The 21,330-nt window shown below is 38.8% G+C and overlaps 1 protein-coding gene across 5 annotated transcripts in view; it reads left to right on the forward strand.

The window, feature by feature from the left end:
• Nucleotides 1–21,330, forward strand: part of SAMSN1 (SAM domain, SH3 domain and nuclear localization signals 1) — a 119,690-nt gene that overhangs the window by 23,645 nt on the left and 74,715 nt on the right. For 2 of the 5 annotated variants that reach the window (XM_086883498.1, XM_086883499.1), the window contains 2 exons: nucleotides 10,534–10,564; nucleotides 13,613–13,749. In XM_086883498.1, the coding sequence (XP_086739624.1) occupies nucleotides 13,726–13,749 (24 nt within the window). In that variant the 5' untranslated portion in view covers nucleotides 10,534–10,564; nucleotides 13,613–13,725. Of the gene's footprint in view, nucleotides 1–6,795; nucleotides 6,894–9,482; nucleotides 9,569–10,533; nucleotides 10,565–11,991; nucleotides 12,051–13,612; nucleotides 13,750–21,330 lie in introns of those variants that run through there. The other 3 variants (XM_086883497.1, XM_086883496.1, XM_023944437.2) reach the window with 3 other exon arrangements.

Raw genomic sequence — 21,330 nt, forward strand, 5'->3', positions numbered from 1 at the left:
AGCCAGCACTTGGCAAGGGCCTAAAGAAAATAGAACAAATTGAGGAGTTTCTTCTGGGAATACGCAGAGGGAAGTGTCTCTGTTTCAATGTCATCAGGATGCTCTCTGCAGAGCTGGATTATCTGGCCCCACAGAAAAATCTATGGTCTCTTTTCTCCACCCAGAATTAGGAGATTAAACTCAGGTTTGACAACTTTTAGTTTTAGAAGCAATTGACAGGTTTTTAGAGAAAGTGCTGGATTGTCATAATCTGGTTGTAAAGTGACAGATGTTTGCTTAGCTGGGTTTAGGTCACCAGGTGGGATGGCCTCTATTCTTCAGGTTAGTCCCAGGACATAGGATAGGTAGTAAAATGATATTTTGAAATTCAAAGTAACAAAGGGTTACACAGGAACTCTTTCTCTGTCAGAGTGTTTAGATGATTTGTGGCTGGCTGCTTTAGATGCTGCACTCTGGCTGCAGATTCTTCAAAGTATATGCTGCTTCCTCTAAGTATAATCTCTATTTTGTAAAGGTTTAACATGAACCAGCTGTACTACAACCATATGGTGACCTGAGCAAGACACTGGACTGACTGGATTTTTTCAGTTTTACTGAATGTGGGGTTTTATGTGGAGACAGAAAAATGCAAGATAGAGCAGTTTATAAAATATCTCTCACTGCATTCACTTCTACTCTTGGAGCAGCTGCTTATGCTCAGCCTCTGAACTGAGTCAGTCAATTTACTCCAATAGATACTAAATCAGTCCCTTTATCTTTAATGATTAGACAGCAGCAAAAGGCACATCTGATAAAACATGGAGAATTCCAACACAAAACTTAAGCTTTCCTCACAGAGAAAGAAATGAGCCCTAACTGTGACTGAGCAGGTTAATGGCAAAACTGTACCAAGTAAAATCATTCTGCAAAATGAAAGCAGGATCAAAGATATTAGACACAGGCAATAGCATGTTTAGGGTACAGTAAAGAGTGCCTCAAACTATATTTGTTAGCTACTATTCCTGTTTAATAATTAACAGCAGATTACAATTGAGTTAAACCTTAACACTTCACATTGCAGATTTTCTGTAAACAAAGTAATTTGTCCGGCTTAATTCTGTATTCCAAGTAACCTTTATAAAAGGTTTACTTCACTGAAAACCACCACCCATCTCTTAAATTCAACAGTTTTATCTGACCTGGCTTCCTTCAACATTTTACTTTTTTTTACAAAGATTAAAAAATACACTGTGGAGTAAAATTATCTCAGCTTTGAAAATATGAAATTGCATCTGAAGCAGTGCTTAAGTATGTAGTAATTTACTGTGTAGCTCTAAAGCACAGATGGGAGAGTATAGAAAGAGGATTAAGCTGCTTTCCATATCCTAAACTTTATCAGGGATAACAGAGAAAACTCTGTCATTCATTACTGCCTGGGGAGTTCTTAAGTGTTAACAATTTATCCAGCTGATACAGTAGAAAAGCTAGGAAGTATTTTTTTTTTCATTAGCAATAACAGACTGCAACTAAAATGAAAGTCAAAGTTGCATTGCAAGAGTTTTGTTCACCTGCCAAGCAGAGGAAATTAATTGCTTCACTTTACATCTAAGCCAGAGTCTAAGTGCATGGACTCAAGAAAATTGCTGAAAATTTTGTTATATGGAGTCTTTATTTTTGAAAAGGCTATTTCTGCTACATTAAAAATAAATAATAATGAGACATTGGTTTTGATACTTAATGACATGCAAGGTTTATGTTCATACACTATGCTTCACATCACACAACAGAAATGGTTTAGTATTTAGTTCAGAACCTATTAAAGTCAGAAGCAATACCCTCATTAACATTTAGCAGCCTTTGGATAAGACCTACCCAAAGATTCAGCTGATAATACCAATACATGTAAGAGATTACAACCAAAGTCTTGTTATCCCTTGTAATTATATCTCCCTCATGTTTGTTTTCACTTGGATGCTTTGGCAGTTTTTCTAGACACTTCTGTTTAATCTGTGCACTTGGATTTAGCAGAATTTTATGACTGCAGTAGTTTTTCAATGATTTTTGAGTTTCTACAAATCCAAAGTTGTAATGCTCAAATAGCAAGTGTACTGTGGTTTTTCTGTAAAGATGCCACTGCAGAGCAGTTCTTAATTTTGTAAAGAGAAGTCCATTAATATAACATGTATTTTAATTTTTTAAAAAAATCTGTGTTTGTAGGTTTTCTAGATGTTGCCACAAACCAGTTTATGGAGCCCAGTGTGTGTATGTATGTATAAAAGCACAAAGATTTCTCTGCCACAAAACTATGCATTTAATCCTGAAAGTGTTAAATTGATTTAAAAATTTTCCATTATATCTTTCTGTCAGATTAAGTAGGGTTTCTACATGAAAATCTGGACGATTAGGACAGCTCTGATATGCATTGAATGTTTTTACATGGTATTTTTGTCTCAGTTTCCACTGAAAACTCTTGCTACAGATCTATTTCCCTTCTCCTAGCTTTTGTTCTATTTCTAAAAGAAAATGCTCCCAGTTTCTTTTTGTAGGCTGGACTTTATTTTATCTTCTGCTACTACAAATTAGTACAAAATTTGTACAAAATCTACAGGTAACATGGAGATGTAGGATACCATTTGAAAATGGGAAAGCATCTCTGGGGTGCTTAAGACCACACAAGCAGACACATTGTACTGAGATGTTTGGTCAAGAGCAGATGAGTATCCCATCTCCAGCAGTGACTGAAATTTTTATTAGTCATATTCAGAAATGTAATTCCAGCCCTGACAGTGTGTTTTTTTCTTTTTGACTACCTAATCCCTTAATAATATATTATGGCTTTCTTGGTGTCTGTGAGATAAATAATACATTTTCCTTAAGGAAGTGTAAGCTGACACCCAGCAAAATTGTGGCTATGCCTGGCACCACTTGCAGGAGCAGTGAAAGTTTCGTGTTCTGGACTAGGATATGTGCACACAGATTTATCCCCTCCTATTCAGTTTTCCTGTAGTGCCATCATTTTCTTTCAAATAAGATTCCCTGTATCCACTCAATACAACTGAGTTTTTCCACCAAGGCACTGGTTACCAAATGTTTCGACTTCCCTGTGGTTAGTCTTACACACAGCAGCAAGCTACTAAAAATCAAATGATAAAAATGCATTTGGCTTTGCCACTGTCATTTTTAAATGGCTCCTTCCTCACCCTCACCATTTCTCTCCTGGAAATTCCCAGAGATTGGAGGGAGGAATGCAGTGGTGAGCAGAGGGAGATGACAGAGTAAGATGTATGCCAGCCTTTGCTCCTCAAGAGATCACACAGAAGTAATAAAGAAAATAAGATTGGCAATTTTGCACAGTTTACAAATTAACAGCAAAATTAGAATGTTTCCAGTTTCATTCTGAGGATGAAGAAGTATCTTTGCTGGATTCTCAGTACACAGATTTACAACTCTGGTTTGTGGTTCAAATTTTGGTTTTCTGCAGACTTCTTCCCTGAGCACACAAAGCCACTCCTCCAAAACACTCTATTTTACTCACTGCAACCATTTTCATTTCTACTGCAGTGAAATCAATATTTAATGTTTAGTGAAGCTCTGACTGGGGAATCCACTTGTATCCTCTGTTAAGTGACTGCTCTGGCAACCAGGCCAAAGAGTCATGCACAAACACACATTTATACACACCTGTCCTTAGTTCCACTGGTGTCTAATTAATCTGCATAAAGAAGAATAGTTGATTCAAGGTTCTGGAGAAGGAGAAAGTCACCTGGTGTGGTGATATCACATGGAAGAGAACAGAAAACAAGAAGAAAATTTGAACCCTAAGGAGAAAGGATGCTTTGACTGGTGGGTGGCAGCAAGAAGGGCAAGTCCTGTCCACTCTACCCTTATTCTCTACAAAGCTTCCTTGGGTAAGGTTGCTCTGAAGAAAGCAGTCAGATTAATTGCAGAGATCTCGTAGGAACATGAATGCATAAATTATAGATCCTGATTTAGCTTAAATGTAGGATAGCTGTCTAGCTGCTAAATATTGTCAAGAAGTCTAGTGTCTGAATTTTTGCACAGACAGACTTTACATTTCTAAGTATCTTTAAGCATCTTAAGAGTGAGGAAGCAACTGAAACCACAGATTTGAAAATCAGCATTTTGACTTCAGACATTCCCTCCTCAGTGACTGCTAGGTGACATGTATTTTTTTTTTTTTGTTTTTAGTGATACAGGCAATAAACTCAACCTCATGGTAACATTGGTGTGGTGCTACATTCCCTGCCACGGGGACACTGAAAGGATAACTGTGCTAAAGATTGTGAAGTTTTAGGTCTGATACCACTGGCACCATGAGTACTTGTGATGAAGGTGGGAAGAGATGGCCAGCAGCACCACCTCTGAAGTCCCACCTACCCACTATCCTGGGTAAAACTTCTTCTAGACATTTGTAGCACTAAACCAATGTGTGTGATTCACTAGGCTATTCTTGATGCATATTTGGAGTTTATTAATTGACAATTATTTTTGCATACAACAGTGTTTTCCTTTTGATGTTATGAGGGTAACAGGGTTTTGAACTACATGTGGATTCAATAGTTAGAGTAAATCTTGGCTGTTACATGGTTATCCAGGATTAAAAAAACCAGTCATCTATTCCACTGAATCCCACTTTGAAGAATTTGAGTGAAATAGGAGCAGGGATAGTCACAGGGGAATGGGTCACTCTTTGATGTACAAGCCTTTGAACTGTAACTGTGCCTGTTGTCCATACCCTTTTTGCAGATTGCTGGATGCCAGTCTTCCTCAAGAACTGTCTTGATTGTTTCTTGCTCTCTAAATTAAAAGAAATTAGCCTATCCAGGTTGAAATTCCTATTCAAACACAGAAATACTGCCATGCATTTTCCCTTGTCTCCACTCTCAATCCATCTAATTCTTTAGAATGATGTTAGTTGTCCTGCTGAAAGACTCTGTTCTACTTAAAGTGAAACAACACTGAAATTTCCTCAGCAATAGGTTTTTCTGTTGTATTCTTTTGTGGCTTTTTTATATAGTTTTTGGTTTTTGTGGGGTTTTTTTTGTTTGTTTTTTTGTTTTGTTTTTGTTTTTTTTAATGTATGTTCCAGTTTTCAAGTTATCCATCACAGGCTTTTCGTCAGTTGCCTGAGGTAATCATGTTCTGCTAAATCAGGGCATGGGGGCAAGAAAGGTTACCCTGCTCAACCTTTTTAAACTTTCTGGAACTGCCAACTCCAAGCATCTCGTTTAACTAGGATGATTTAAATGAGTGATAATATCCAGTTACTAGCTCTGAGACAATTTGGCCATCTGAGGTACCATGAGGACTCAGCAACAGCAAGCAAGGCTGTTCTCCACAGAAATGAGAGTGCTGGTGTGCTGCCAAGATTATTCTAGGGCTGCAGATGGCATCTACTGTTCCCACTGTATAAGCCTGGTTTAATGTGACTGGTGCAGACAGTGTGTAGCCAATGCAATTTTTTACTGATGGGATGTGATAATCAAATTTAAATTTTGTTTTCCCTAAATATTTTAGAACACACCAGCCATGTGTTGTTCTCACAACATGTCCTGACAGTAGTGTATGAACTTTTTCCCCTTAACATTGGCTTCTTCTGCATACTTGATTACCTTAATAAAAGCCCGTAATAGCTGGTACAGACGGGTCATATTTTGGAGGAACATAAAGTCGTGAGTTGCCATCGGGCATGAGAACTGCCATTTTTTCAAAGGGGCCATAAAAGGCAAATACAGTTTGTCTCTCACATGGCATAGTATGTTTGTAGAAGTGATGGGAAGTGCTATAACACATGGAGAAGCAGTAAGACAGTGTAGCAGGGTCGTGGATAGTCAAAAACGAGGACACTGCAAGCTGGAGGCTCTGCAGTCACGTGCACAGGGATGTAAACAGCTCAAATTGCCACTGCATCAGTTGATGTCTCCTTGCCTCTGAAAAATAACACTGTCCTAAGGATCAGCTACCTGGGTGTGACTGCCTGGGGACACTGGATCAGCTGGCACAGCCCAGATGAGAAATACAAAGCTTTGTTAATATCCACCAGCTCAGGATCTATCCAGAGCAACTTCAAGGAATATAAATGTTCCATCCAAAGAGTGTGGAGCTGTTAAGCTGTGTAAAACAGCAATGTGTAAAACAGCAAGGTGGGAAGTAGTGCTTTGTGGGCAGCATCTATTACTTGCTGAAGCATGAACTATTTTATGTGGTCTATTCCAGCTCATGACTATATTTGCAGCCCTTAAATATTTATGCCATTGTCTTTCAAGAAAATTTTGTTGCACTTGGGTGCATTGGTACTCACACTTCAGAAATGGTCTAGAATATTAGAATCTCATTGGATTTTTCGAAGTAGATGTTGAAACCCAAGTTGCAGAGTTTTAGAGAAGAGCTTTACTTGACACAACAGCAACAGTTGCACTGTTGTACTCCTGAAAGTATAACTGCTGTGGATTGCTGGTCTTCTCAGGCTGTATAAAATAATTGCTTTTTTTATCAGAAAAATGGTTTTATACAGCCCCTGAATCTAAGTTAGAATTAGTGCAACCAAAATGTGTTAGTTGTCAGCAGAATTTGTTGAGAATGATCTATAAAAGTACAGGCTGCAGGCAGCAGGTGAGTATCTAAATCAGCTAAAAATCCATGGGTAAATGAAAACTAAGTGGGGAATTTCTGAGTTCCTAATTTTGATTTCCAAAATGGGGAGTCTCACACAAACCTGATAAGAAAATGAGAACACGAGCCAGGAACCAGAAGTTCAGCAGGGTAATTGTTAAGCTTTACTATTTTTTATTCCAGATGCTGCTGTAGCCTCACTGTCTGCCATCCTCCTGATTTGATGAGAGTGTCAGAGTGTCGGGGAAGATTCCTGAGGACAGAAGAATATTTTTAATTTGGTATTGCATCTACAAATTTAGGCAGATGTAAATCTGAACTGGCAGGCTAAGAGCCAGGTCCGGCCCTGAAAACAGCAGAAAATATGGTAGTATGGACAAAATAGTACATTCTGCTGAGAGACTACTCATGGAGGGGTGGGGATGGAGGGTGGGCTGTGAGAAGCAGCTAGCTCCTGTTTCACTCAGAGCCTGGTGCTGTCAGAAGCCATCTGTGGGTATGTCCTGAAGATAGGGCAGTGCTTGAGACCAGGAGTAGGTGTCTATGGCCACAGGAACTGAGGGCAAGATAGGATAGATTGTCCTAGAATCATAGAATCACAGAGTGGTTTGGGCTGGAAGGGACCTTACAGATCATCTCATTCCAACCCCACTGCTGCAGAGACAATTTCCTCTAGGTTGTTCAGATCCTCATCCAACCTGGCCTTAAACACTTCCAGGGGTAGAGCAGCCACAGCTTTTCTCAGTGGATTTCTGAGTGCCAAGGCCTCAGCACCCTCACAAGGAAGAATTTCACAACAAGTAACAGCAAATCTAAACCTACTTTCTGTCAGTTTGAAGCTATTTCCCCTTTTCCTGTCACCACATGCTCTTGTAAACTCTCTGCCTGTCTTTTAGGCTGCCTTCAGGTACTGGAAGGTGCTCTGTGGTCTCCTCAGAACTTTTTCTCCTCTAGGCTGAACAATCCCAGTTCTCTCAGCCATTCCTCACGGCAGAACTGTTCCATCCCTCTGATCCCCTTGGTGTCTCCTCTGGCCCGGCTCCAGCAGCTCCCTGTCCTTCCTGTGCTGGGAGCCCAGGGCTGGATGCAGCCCTGCAGGTGGGGTCTGAGCAGAGAGGGGCAGAGGGGCAGAATCCCCTCCCTGCCCTGCTGCCCACGGGGCTCTGGATGCAGCCCAGCACACGGGGGGTTCCTGGGCTCCCAGCGCACACGGCCGGGGCATGTCCAGCCTCTCATCACCAGCACCCCCAAGTCCTTCTCCCAGGGCTGCTCTGGGTCCATTCTCCTAACAGCCTGTCCTTGTGCTTGGGATTACCTAGATCCAGGTGTGGGACTTTGCACTTGGCTTTGTTGAACTTCATGAGGTTCACACAGCCCCACCTCTTGAGCTTGTCAAGGCCCATCTGAATGGCATCCCTTCCCTCCAGCATGTGCCCAGCTCCACACAGCCTGGTGTTCTCAGCAAATCTGCTGAGGGTGAACTCAGTCCCACTGTCCTGTCACCGACAAAGATGTGTCCTCAGGCTGTATCGTACGTAACAAATAAATTCGTAGAGGAACTCTGAATTAAATTGCCAGAAATGCTCAGATCAATAGATGGATTCTTTTTGGCTTCATTTAGCTTTGGATCATGCTCTCAAGGAAAAAATAGATGAATACAGGCTTTAACCTGAATTCTCATAGGCAGGAGTGGAGAGGTAATCTTTCTTGCAGAGTGGATTGGAAAAACTCTGCTAGCCTTTCCAAATTCTGGTCTAGCTGCTCCCAGAAGGCCTGGGTGGCTGCTAACTTAGAGGGCAACACTGATTTGAGCTCTTTCCAGCAGGGTGCTGTCATCTTGATATTAAAAAAAAAAAAGAGACCTCAAAGTAAAAGAGAGGTGAGGTGATGGAAAATGAAATGTTTGCAGAACAGGCTGGTTCTTTGAATTTCCCAATCCATTACATAACAAAAATGCATGAACTGTGTGATTAAGAATACTAACTAGTAAGTACAGAAATCAATTCTGTTTAGTGAGGATTCAAATCCCCTTGAGGATTTAAAATGTTTTTCAAAGTCTAAGGAGGTGTATGTGGGGGGGTGACATCTTTTCTATAAATGCACAGAATTACTAAGCACAAGGGATTTATTTAACCAGGAAACTTACATTACTGAGATTAGGCATCTCGTTTTCAAGGTGCTCTGGGAAGATAATGACTCCTGTACCCATAATTCACTGTAGACATCAGTTTTGTCTGATAATACATAAATTGACCTGATGATACAAGTTAGCAGTTTTCACTCTAAATTGCAGTATAGTGCTAGATAGCAATAAAGAATGTGTGGGCCTGATCATTGAGTTTCTTTAAATTACGGAGCAGAGGATTTGGCCCTCATGTTTAGGAAATATACATTTCCTCTCCAAAACAGAGATGAAGTTTTTCCTTTTGTTAAAATATAAATGCTCTGAAAAAAAAAAAAAAATCTTCTGGAACAAGGGAAAGAACAATGTGGTTATTTATTCTAAAAAGAAGGTTAGCCTCAAGGAATGGCTGAATGTTACAATGAATCACATGGAAAACACCATGAGCTTTTATGATGCTGTGATTAAATGTGATCAGTTAGCAGAAGAAGGTGTGTGAAATTCTGATTGTAAAGAATTTGATGGGAATTTTGCCAGTGACTTTAATAGGCACAGAGCTTCCCTTGGATCCTGGAAACTGAAAGCATTTTAACTTGCCGGTTTGATTTTGAGTTAGGGAATATTGGCTCTTCTTGTCTTTATTTGCTTGCTTTTCTGGGCTGAAGTAAATGTTATAGCATTTTATGCTGAGTAAGCTTTAAATAATCTCTAACTGAGCTAAATTATGTTGGAAATCCTTTTTGCAAAGGTGTAAAAACTGCTGTGTTGAATTGATCCCTGCATCTCTAAGACTGTCTTTTCAGAGGAGGAACAGACTATTGCAATTTGGCAGAGGTGAGGAGGATTGTGAAGCTTTTTCCTTACCAATTTTTAATTAGCTGCAGAATGTAAAAGGAGGAAATGAAGAAGCTTCCTCTAAATTGAAGGAGATTATAAAAGAAAAAAGAAATCAATACCGTTTAAGGAATCAGATTTTTAGTTGGTACTTCATGGGTCCTTTCCAAACTATTAAGTAGATGTAATTTAGAGCTGCTGATTAGAACATCTGATTCAGGAATACCAAATGTTAGTAGCTCTGTCTTAGAGGCACTATTGTGTCAGACCACAATTGTGTGGTCTGAAATGGAGATTTCTACCATTAAAGGTGTCTTCAGGGGATGAAAATGTTAAACTTATAGTACAAGTCTCCCAGGTTCAAATAGGGGCTTCTCATCGAGCACTTGGCAGTGGCTTGTGGGTCACACAGTTCTGCACAGAACTGCTTTGTCACCTGCCTGTTGGAAGTGAACAGCAGGACCTTAAAGGAGACAGGGATTTTATCCAGTGTGAACCTACAGGATTGCCCTCAAATGTCAGGGAATATGTGGGATATGGAGTAGGCACTGGCTGAAAAAGTGCTGAAAGTTCTTCTTTCTGAAGAAAGGGACAGCAAGAGGAAGCCTCTGACTTCATTTCTAAATTTCTACTTTCCCCCAAGAAATGCCCAATGTTTACCTTGAAATGATGATGAAGTCATAATTCAGCCTTTTACGTGGAGTGAATAGAGAAATGTGACCACTCAGCCTATAAGTAGTTACATGTTTAGCACTCAGACTATATCAGTAGCATTGTTGCTTTTACTTTCAGGTGAAAAATAAATGGTGATTAGAAGTAGATGTGCATTTTAATTAAGGATTTATATGCTGTGAGAGGAAAAAAAGGAGGAGGAAGATAACAGGAGTAAATATTACTTCTAGATTTACTGAAATGTGTCCAAGTTAACAACTACTAATACATTATTTTCTCTTTGTCCATCACAGAAAGAAATCTGTGAACTACACAGTCCTGCTGGTGAGTTCTCCCAGTGGCAGATGCAGCTGCACCAACAGAGTGGCTGTCAGAAGAGCAGCCTGGAGCTAGGGCTCAATTGAGAGTACCTGCACCATGGCTCGACCTTTACTGCTTGTATGCCATGTTAGATTATGGATTGCCATTTACTGTTAATGCAAAGCTAAAATCCACTCTCCTGGAAAGGCCAAGGATGCCTCAAGATCTTAGCTATGAAGTCTATTCATTGTGCAGGAACAGAAAACTCAGTACACAAAAGTCTCAATTTGTGCAACTTTATTTTTTCTTTTTTTTTTTTTTTCTTTTTTTTTTTTGAGGATGTAGAACCCAAGCATGTAGAAATCATGCAGCAGTGAAGAAAGAGAATTAAATTCTAACAGTAATGTGAGAGTAAAGCTGGAAAGTGAAGGTTCAAGTATTTGATAAAAAACTTTTTCTTGTCCCTTATTATAGTGTGGTTTGCTGTTCTGTTATGCTACTGCTGCAGCAAAGTGCTCTATTCATACCAGATAAAATATACATAGAGGTCACAACACTGATGTTGCCTTCAAATTTGATCTATTTAGTTACTGTTTTTTAATTATTTTCAAAGTTCAAATTCTTTCCACAGACAGCTGTGATATCAAATGGCATTATGAACTCTTGCTGAGTATTTTATTTATATTATTCATCCTGTTAATAAGCTGTTGATTCTTATTTTAATTATTCTAGTAGGTGTTTCCTTACAGTTTGTGATTTATCTAGTAGTCTAATGTCATCTCTAGTTTAGGCCTATCAACAAACTTGACCCTTACAGAAGGCTGTATCAGTGAATAATAAACATCTAAAGTGTTACTTTTTCATAAGAAGAATTTTAACACTGACAGTACCCAAACCCATGTAATAACATGCATTTTTGCCTTCCTACACAGTTTCTTGCCATACATATATATATATCTGTATCTATATCTGTAACTGTAGGTACAGGCTGCTTTTTCTATTTTAATGTTTATACTTAAATTATTATCTTTTATGTGTATCTACAAATATTGGCAAAATGAAAACTTAACAGCTTAGTTTAATGTCTGCCCTTTAAGATCCTTCCCTTGAGGATCTGTGGTATAAAATTAAGAAACTTCCTCATAAAAGTTTAAGAGTAAATAGCCAGATCGCCTCTAAAGCTACAACCCAAAATCAAGAAGTTAAATCAGTCTGAATGAAAGAGATATTTCCCTGAGTTACTTACTTTCATTTTACTAGCTCTTCAGGCTTTCTGGAGTTTTCCAGATAACAATTACTGTAAATAGGCATTAAAAAAAAAAAAAAAAAAAAAAAAAAAAAGAAAGAAAGAAATGAAAAGTAATTCTCTGTAGCTGGGAAAGTCTGCTTTTGGTCATTACTTTTGTAGTGCTCTGCACATAAGGTTTGTGATCTTATTTTAGTTTTTCCAGCTGGAGAACCTGAGGCTCAGGAAGGATGAGAACTTACTCCCTCACAAGAAAACTAGCAAGTGAGCCATAAAGCAAATGCAAGCCCATCTGTGGCAAGTTTGGTCTCTCAAATGCCTATTTTTGTGTCACTAGGTGGTAATTGACAAAATCTGTTAGTGTTCCTCAAGTTTATAGCAGGAATAAATGAGAAGTCTCACATTAATTTGCTTCTAAATGATAACATTTGTCATAAAGCTCTTCACAGTCAGCCCTGCTTTACTAATGTGTGAAACCTGAAATTAAACTGAAAAGAAGGCCTAGGAAAAGCCTTCAAAAATACTTCTACGTACTTCACAGCAAATTAAAAAAATTTGTAAGCTAAGGATTTTACCTTTTAAAATCCTGAATGTTGTTTGTGTAGGCCTTGTTTGGGTTTGCTCAGTGTAGAAACCAACTTATCTTAAAATGCATTTATCCTGCCAAGGTACAGACATTTTCAAATTTTCTGGGATGCAGATTCAGACTACAAAATTACTAGAATGAATTGAAACAGTCAGAAGTAGGAGTGATGAAAGTGATGCCTGTCCTTTACAAATATGAAACTGTGGGCCCAAAGAAAGGAAATCAAGATCATGGTCACAAAATGACATTGCCTGTCCATTTGTGGTGAATTTCAGCTTCTCTCTTCAGTACCAATTGCTGCTTGCTCATGGTATCAAATTTCATAGCAATCCCATAAAAGCTGTGAGAAATTAATTTATGGAAAATTAATTGTGGGTTGGTATGCAATACTATTCCAAACAGAGTGTAATTTCAGGTATTTCATAATATGAAAAAATTTGGACTGACAGTACTTTCAGCATTAATTCTTTGTTAGACAGTTCTACTCCACTATAGGTGATGGAATCTTCCTGATTTATACCAGCTAGTGGCATAGACTACTGTTTCTCTTTACAATAATTTCTCCTTTGTTTGCTTGTCTGTATACATTATAATATCTCTCACTATAACTCATGGATAAACTTTGACCACTCCCAATTTTTTATTTTCCATATTTGCCAATCTTTCAAATGGCAAAATTGGTTTAATCCTAATCTTCATCATCAAGCAATCAACATGTTAGATAGCAGTTGGGTAACTATTCTTTAGAATACAGGTGTACAATTTGAGTTTTGCTTGGTTGTTGGTTGGTTGATTGGTTGTGGATATTTTTAATAATTTGTTTGTGGCTCACAAGTTGTTTCCCTAAGCCTGTAAGTAAGAAACTTCCATTCAAACTGTAGTCAATAATAATCACTGATTTTTTGTGTATTAATTCATGAGCACAGAAACTAGAATTTCAAGAGAATTTCTGTCTTTTGATAATCTCAGTAAGCTGAGAAGATTTGCTTCTGAGTTAGGTATATATTCCTGTAGTCTCAGAAAGAGTTTTATTTCTCTTAGATGATAAATTTTAATGGAAACAGCAGCCTGCAAGAGAGCATTTTCTGAGTTCATGAAAATCATTCAGACCGTGCTTCTGCTTTGCTAGTAAACATTGCTCTTTAATTCAGAAAACAGTTTGTGCTGGCCTGGGGAAGCCTGTCTCATTTGATAATGGGCTCTGAATCCAGTGGATTATTGCAGGGATTTTATCTTGCAGTAATCTCCAGGGAGAAATGTACAAACAGCTGGGAGAGCAAGAAGGAACTGCATTGTGTGACAGGAGTTTGTGGAGCAGAATTTTAGGGTGCTGGAGTGGATCTCAATACCAACATGAATCTTTTTTGTTTTTCTCTGGTAAGTGTGCTCACATATGTTTTTTTTTTAGTGGGTTACTGAGTTTATAAACTGAACTGGTGGGTGTGCTTTTATAGAAAAATAATGAAGGTTTTATATCACAAACGGTACAACGGTTGTATAACAACAGGGAGTCTTTCTAGCCTAGACAAAAGAGTTTTTGTATAAGAAATTGTATGTAGCAAAATATGCTTCAGTGAAAATATAAAGCAGAGAATGTATAAGAAATATGTCATGCACTATCTGTGACTATTGCAAAACCATGCAGATTTATTCATGAGGCATTTAATCCAAATATAGTAAAACACCTCATAAATAAGATAAAATTACTAAATACATGTATGTTATAAATTGTTTTGCACTAGGGTTTTTTTGGGATTTTTTAGGTAATAGATGTAGATAATATTTAGATAATAATTTTCTTTCTTCAGCAGTTTGGGAAAAGTGCTAGAACTTTTCATGCAATAGTTTTCTACTACCTAAACATGAAAACAGTCATCAGGGATAATTTAGTCATGGCAATATTTGCACACAGACAGAGGATTTGATTTAAGACTGTTTTTAGTTGGCATTGCTGTTTTGCCCTTTCTCTTTCTGTTTGTTTTTTGTTTGTTTGTTTTGGTTGGTTGGTTAGTTTTCGGGGTTTTTTTCTTTTTCCCCCCCCCCCCTTCTCTTTCCTTGCCCCAAGGCAACTGCTCAGAATGAGCAGGTAAATCAGGATAGGAAATCCACAGAAACTGTTTCTGTTTTAAGAGCTTAACCATCTGCCAATACCAATGCCAAGTATTAGTAATGGTAATTAGCTGAGTATATTTGTTGTATTTACTCAGCACAGTAGATCTGTTTGCCCATTTTTCATCTTTTGTCCTGTTGTTTAGTAGTTTTCCCATACATTTAGAAAGAACAATTAAAATCAATATTCAAGCTGCACTAATAAAAACTCAAATAGGGAAACTGTTTTGTGTGAATCATTGCTCCTGGTTGCTAATACTATCTTAGTGCAGAGTCCTGGTGTTTTCCAGATCATAAGGATTAAAAGTTAGTTTGTACTTAAAGTAAAATCAGTGTTTTTTCAGGATTCTGTGACAAGAGTCACTCGGAGAAGTAATTCCCTGGGAACAGTGACAATTTTGATCATAGTTTCCTGTGAATGCCGATGTATTTGTAAAAGTTAACAATGGCTTTGTGGTACAATCTGTAACAGCTTGAAAATACTAATTTCAGAAGTTCTTTGGGAAAGAACTGTACTATCAGTATTTTACTGTTCCATTGGAGCAGCTTCTGGTTTTCTAAGTAGTTCACTTTTTAAAAGTTTTGAGCCTTGTATTGGTTGAGAAACCAATATTTAGACAAAATGTCAGGTAGATTGTGTGGGCAAGGGAAGGTCAAGTTCCAGTTTCCCTGTTAAACTCGAAATGCAGCACCCAGGGTTTCTGTGGGAGAGGCAATGACTGCTGTGATAATGGATGGTTCAGACAAGTGAAAGCTGGTGCCATGATAGTTTCTGTAATGAAATAATTAGTTCTGTTTAAAGATTGCTGCTAAGAAGATAACCTTCGTTCGTTACAAGCTTTACACGGGAGCCATTCTGTCCGCTTTAGTAATCTTCTGCTCACCCAGCAAAACACATCACAAGTTATCAATATCTAAGGGTAATTTATAGGTCAATAATGGGTTTCATAAAAGAAAGAGCCCTGTGCACCTCCCTGTACCTATGAGAAGGTGCAGTTGCTTTCAGTAATCAGATTGTTGAGCTTGGAAAATAGCTGGTGATCCACATATATGTCTTGGCCACATTTACTCTGTCACCCAGTGGCCATGGAGAGGCTGGCTACAAAGTAGTTGGAGCATCAGTATAAGGGTATTTCCCTTCAAGAGAGTCAAGCCAGAAATAGTGAACAGCAACAACATAATTAGTATTCAAAGGCAGCTTTTAAAGGTGCTAGGGGAGACAGTTCCTTAGTAGATGCAAATAGCCACCAAGGAATAGAAATTATCGTAGATTTACATCGAGTGAATGTCTGGAGTAACTGCTAAACCTGAAACCATGGAAGAGAAATTCAGACTATTGACAGACGGAATAAAAAGAGCTGTACAAAACAAATCATATTCTCATGGAAGTATTTCTCATATAGACTGACTGGTGAGATTTCAGACTGCAAAGAGTGTGTGTGTGTGTTTATGTATGTGTGCATATCCATATACTGTTAAAATACACTGGTTTATAGCTCAGAAAATAGCTTTAACCTAATAGTAGTGGTTGAAGTAATCTACAGCCTGGGAGAATGACAATAATATTCTGTTTAACGAAACTTCTGGCTGATGCAAAGTGGTGGAAATTCGGGTAGAGGAACATCTGTTTGCACTGTTGAATTTTAATTTGGGTTTGCTTTCATACCTGCCCATAAAACTGAGACAGCTGTAGCATGAGACACAGTGTTATGGGTCAGTATAGCAAGTGGCAATGTGGAGGCTGGAGACACATAATAGTCACAAGATGGTTGTGGTGGGGCTTTGGAGCCTGAACTGGATTCTCCCCTTCCCTGTGAGGCAAACGGGGATTACTCCAACCTGTCACCACCTGGGAGTTCTCTGATCTCCTAGCATGAGTGCTCCAGCATGGGGTGTTTCCCCAGAAGTACTTTGTGTCCTGAACTGACTTCAGAATGATTTGGTTTCTCAGCTGAGATTATTTTTCTCATCAGACTCATTGCCTTGTTCTCAAGAGATTTGTAGGAAAATTAGATTTGCCTTCAAAATCTTGTGTCCCTTTTTCATTTACAAAATGATCAACAGGATAATGTCCTTTTTTTTTTTTTGTAAATATATTATGTTAAATGGTCAACCTTAGACCCTAAATTTGCAGTGTCTTTTCCATCTCATGGTGCTTAACATGTCAGGCAATTGAATCAGAACAATACTCTTTGTGTTATGGATAATATACAGAGTCCCAAATCAAACACTGCTTTTGTATGAATTACAAGAAATTATGCTGCCAAACCACCTGTTTTGATACACTGCCTAATAAATGTCAGAATCCTACAAATAAAATGAAATATGAATGAAAACAAAATAAATGAAATTTGTTATTGAGCTGTGAAATCCTTTAGTTAAGGTAGAATATTTTTCCTGCATTATTTTTCCTAAATTTGCTTTGAATATCAAGGATATATGCATTAGGGTTAACACCATTTCACCTGGAACAGTACCTGTTAAACCTATCCTGACTTATACTCACAACCCCTGCCCTTCAGGAAAGTTTTCATAAGAAAGCACAGCAGAAACATGTGTAAGAAGACCAGGAGAGAAAGGCTGTGACACTCCTAATCACAGTGTTGTTCAGATCAGTTATTCAAGTTGAGCACTGGTCTTAGGATTTAAGCCAAACAAGATCCCTTTCATTTGTCTATTTCTTTCCCGTATGGTGCTTTTCTAACCACCACTTCTGCTAGTAAAATGTGAGTGAAAGTCTAATCCTCTTAGTGATTTTCAGTACCATTGGACTAGTTATGTTTTATTTTGATTGTTGGTTTAAAGATAATGCTGACAGCACAATGTAAAACACATTACATCTAATGTTATAAACTGAAACAACCCTTGGCACTAAAAGCTAATGTTTCTATACTGCAAAATGCAGAGAGAATAAGTATTAACAAAAGTGATGTAGTGGATAAATTATGATTTAGCTGGAGCCTCTATGTTAAAGAAACCATAGAGTAAATGGAAAGGTGCTAGTGCTGCTATGACTAGTGGGACATGGTAGTACTTAGAAATGGACTTAAAAATGTGTTTTACCAATGAAGGATTAGCTGAATGTGGAAAGACCTATCTCTAAAGTGGAGTGTGATTAGAAGAGATCTAAGTGGTTGAACTTTGTTGTGCTTCCCATGTAATCATCTCTATATAGTCTTTGCTCCTTTTGGCTGGACTGCTGTCATCCCACCATACACAGGATTCCACCCCTAAACCTAAAGTGGAAAATGACCTGACTGCATGACTAAATGCTCCTTCTCCAACTTATGATCAACCTAGTCTCTGCATGCTATGATGACAGTAATATCATGCAAAAAAAAGAGCTACAGACAATCATTCACTTCTAGATCTAAACTAGGATATTTTGTCCCATAAATCTCCTGAAGCAAACAGCTTCAGAAATCATTCTTATTGCATGTAGGATAAAGAAAATGTGCTAATACTCCAGAATTAAGTTCATGTTTCATTCTCCTATCTCTCATTTTCCTCTATGATATTTACTGTGCTCAGGATGACTAAAAGAATTAACATATGAAATGAAAAGACTACTGACTTAGCAGGTTTTGATATAAAAGTAGACCTAACTATAAAATAAAATAGAAGGAAGCAAGAAAATTTCAATTTCAGTTAAATACTTTGAGTTGCCCTCAAAGAAAAGCAATTACTGCAAGGAAAATAAACTCTCAGAAAGTATAAAACCAGCAAGCAAAGAAAACTATTTCGAAAACTGAAGATGTATTTTCTCTTTTTTGGGTGCTCTCCTTCTAACTGCTGTGCTTTTTTGTGTGAGTTTTCTTTCTTGAACTTGCTTTCCTGGTTGTCTTCTCTCACATCCTTTCCCTCACTGTCATCTGTTCTCACTCTTTCTTGTGTCTGCACTTACCTGAGCCCACAAAAGCCTCCCTTCCTCTCTTCTCTCTTTTCATCTTCTTTTGTGTCCCTTTCTTATCTTTATATTCTCCCCCCACTCTCTCCTTTCACTTTTTCTTACTTTCTTTTTCCTCTCCCTTTTTATCTTTCTCATGCTTCTCTTCAAGAGGAGCTCTCTTGATGCTTCTCCCTTACTTCAATAATGGCATGTATTATTCCCTATTGAGGGAGACGTATATGGTTACATTTTACATTGCAGATCCTGGAAATATGTGCCAAGGTTTTAAATTCACCCTCTTTGTCTAGAACATGTGTTTCTGCTCTCTCACCCATTTTCTCTCTGTGTGACCTCACTCTTTTCTACACCTTCATGTCCTTTCTCCCTTGCTTAGTACTTTGTGGCCACTAAATCTCATACTCTGGCGCTCACTTCCTTGCACCCTTTCTCCCTCTTTCCTGTGAGCTCTGTTTGTCACAAGGATTCCCTTGTCCATAATTTCTCACATATTCACTCTTTCTCACAAGCTGTCCTGCTCTTATCCTGTTCCTCACAGCCCCTCTTTCTCATGGCCTTGCACTGTTTCCCCCTTCTCATGACCTCACTCCTCCCCTCACAACCTTATTCTCACTATCTCTCCTGCCTGCACACTCCTTGCACATGCCTTCTCTTTCTTGAACAATCTATCTTTTACACACCATCTCTTCCTCACTCTTCTACTCTGTGCTATTCACACTCCTTTCCTTCTCATGCCCCCACTCTTGCTTCCTTGTGTTTGCTGGTTTGTTTTTTTTTCTTGCCATATTTTCTCAGCACACTCTCTCACATTCTTTTTTCCTTTTTCTCACACTCTTGTCTTTCTCTCACATGTACACTTTCTTGCAGCCCTGTTTGTGCTTCTTTGCACACTTCACAAGAACTTGCCCTTTCTCATGATGGTGCTTTTCTTCCACCCTTGCTCTACCCTCTGTGATTTCCTTCATGTGCTCTCCTGCTCTCTTGTCTTCAACCCTGCCCTTTCTTGCACCCACTCTTTCCTGTGCCCTCCTGCTTTCTCACAAGTGTACTCTTTTATGTGAGCATACCCTCTGATATTGGCTTGCTCTGTCTACAGTCATATTTGCTTTCTTAATCTGTCTTGTGTGCATTTTCTTTCTCACATCTCACTCTTTCTTGCATGCCGGGATACTTTCTCATACCCTCTTCTTTTCTCACACCTTGATTTCCTTTACATTACCTTTCTTGTGCTCTCACACTTTCTCACGACCTTGTGTTTAACCCTTTTCACACCTTGATGCTTGCTTTCTTACTCCATTTCTCTGCCCTTCTCCTAATGCTTTCTCCCTCTTTATTTCTTGTTCTTTCCCTTTCCCTTTCCGGAGTGGTTTCGTTTCTCTTGTGACCTCCCTTTTTCCAGCACCCTCCATGCACATGCTGGCAGCTTCTCCTGTGACCATGCTCCCACACACCCTTTTGCTTTCCTTTCTTTTGGCCACCCTTTCCCACACCTTTGCTTTCTTGCTTGCTTTCTTGTTCATGTCCTCTCTTTGGAACACCCTTGCTCATTTCCCTGCACTTGATCTTTTTGCTGCCTTCCCTCTCTCATGTGCTCACTCTTTCTCATTCCCTGGCTCTTCACCTACACTTGCTGTTTCCCATGTGCTTACTCTCCACACACTCCTGTGCTTCCTCCTGCACTCACAGCCTTTCCACTCCCTTATGTTCACTCTTTCTCAGGAAAACTTTACTTCTCATCCAATATCTCTGTTTCATGCTCTCTTTCTTGTTCTCTCCCACTCTCATTCACGGCTCCTCTCACTTTCACACATTCCCTCTCTCTCCCTTGCTACCTCATCTCTTTCTTTCTTTTCTCCACCTGCTCCCTGGTTAGTGTACTGGCTCTTCCTTGTGCACTCGCATTTCTTGTGTTCTTTCTCACAGCAGTCGTGCTTTCCCATGTGCTCTGCTTGCATGCATCCTCTTCCTCATGCCCTTGTCATTCTTCATGCACATCCTACTCCTTGTGCCCTCACTCCTTCACATGCTGGGGTTTTATGCACACTTGTTTTTTTCTTATGTGATCACCCTTTCTCACACCCTTGAGCTCCATCTTTCTCACACAAGATTTCTCTCTTTCTTGCTTGAGCTCTTTCTCACATTTTTCCTCTTTCAAGCACTAATTCTCACATGCTACTCGTTATGCTCTTTCTCCAGGTTTCACCTCTTCCATTTCACCCTCTCCTTCCTCTCTTATCCTTGCTCTTTCCCCCACTTCTTCCCTCCTCTCTTTCTGTATTGTTTTGGTGTATTTTCCTACCCTTTTCCTCTCCCCACTACTTTCTCCTTTCACTGTTCCCTGTTCTATCTTTTCTCTCCCATTGTAGCCCTCTCATACTCACTCTTTCACATGAGTTATCTTTTATGCTTCCATCTCTTCATTAATCTCTTCATCAAAGTTGTGTTTTATTCCCTGTTGAGGGAAAAGTATATGGTTGAATTTCACATTGCAGAACCCTGGAAGTGTGTAACAAGTTTTTAAACTCATCATTTTTGTCTAGAAGTGCTCCATCCACAACTTCAGATGGGGAGGCTGAACCATCATTGCTAGATGGCAAAATACTTACAGTGATAAAAAATAAATGCAGTAATAAAAAAAAATGCAGTTGCTGTCAAAACTCATGCTCAGCTGGATGTTCAGCACTTCTATGTGTTTCATAAACTAGGCACCAATTTCCCAAGAAGGATTAACTCATTAGTTCCTAGAATAGGCTCAAGTGTGTAACTTGAGTATTTTCAAGAAGTTCCCCATGAAATATTTCTCCCAAAATATTTATTTTGGTTTACCAAGAATCTATCAGACTGAGGCATATAAATATCCATTGATAAATATTGTGCTTGCAAAAAATTAGTCATGTCTTTGAACTGCTGCTCCACCAGTCAAAAATATTGCCTGTAAAGCT

This window comes from Cyanistes caeruleus, chromosome 3, assembly GCF_971803275.1.
Source record: "Cyanistes caeruleus chromosome 3, bCyaCae1.hap1.1, whole genome shotgun sequence".
In the NCBI taxonomy this organism is placed as follows: domain Eukaryota; kingdom Metazoa; phylum Chordata; class Aves; order Passeriformes; family Paridae; genus Cyanistes; species Cyanistes caeruleus.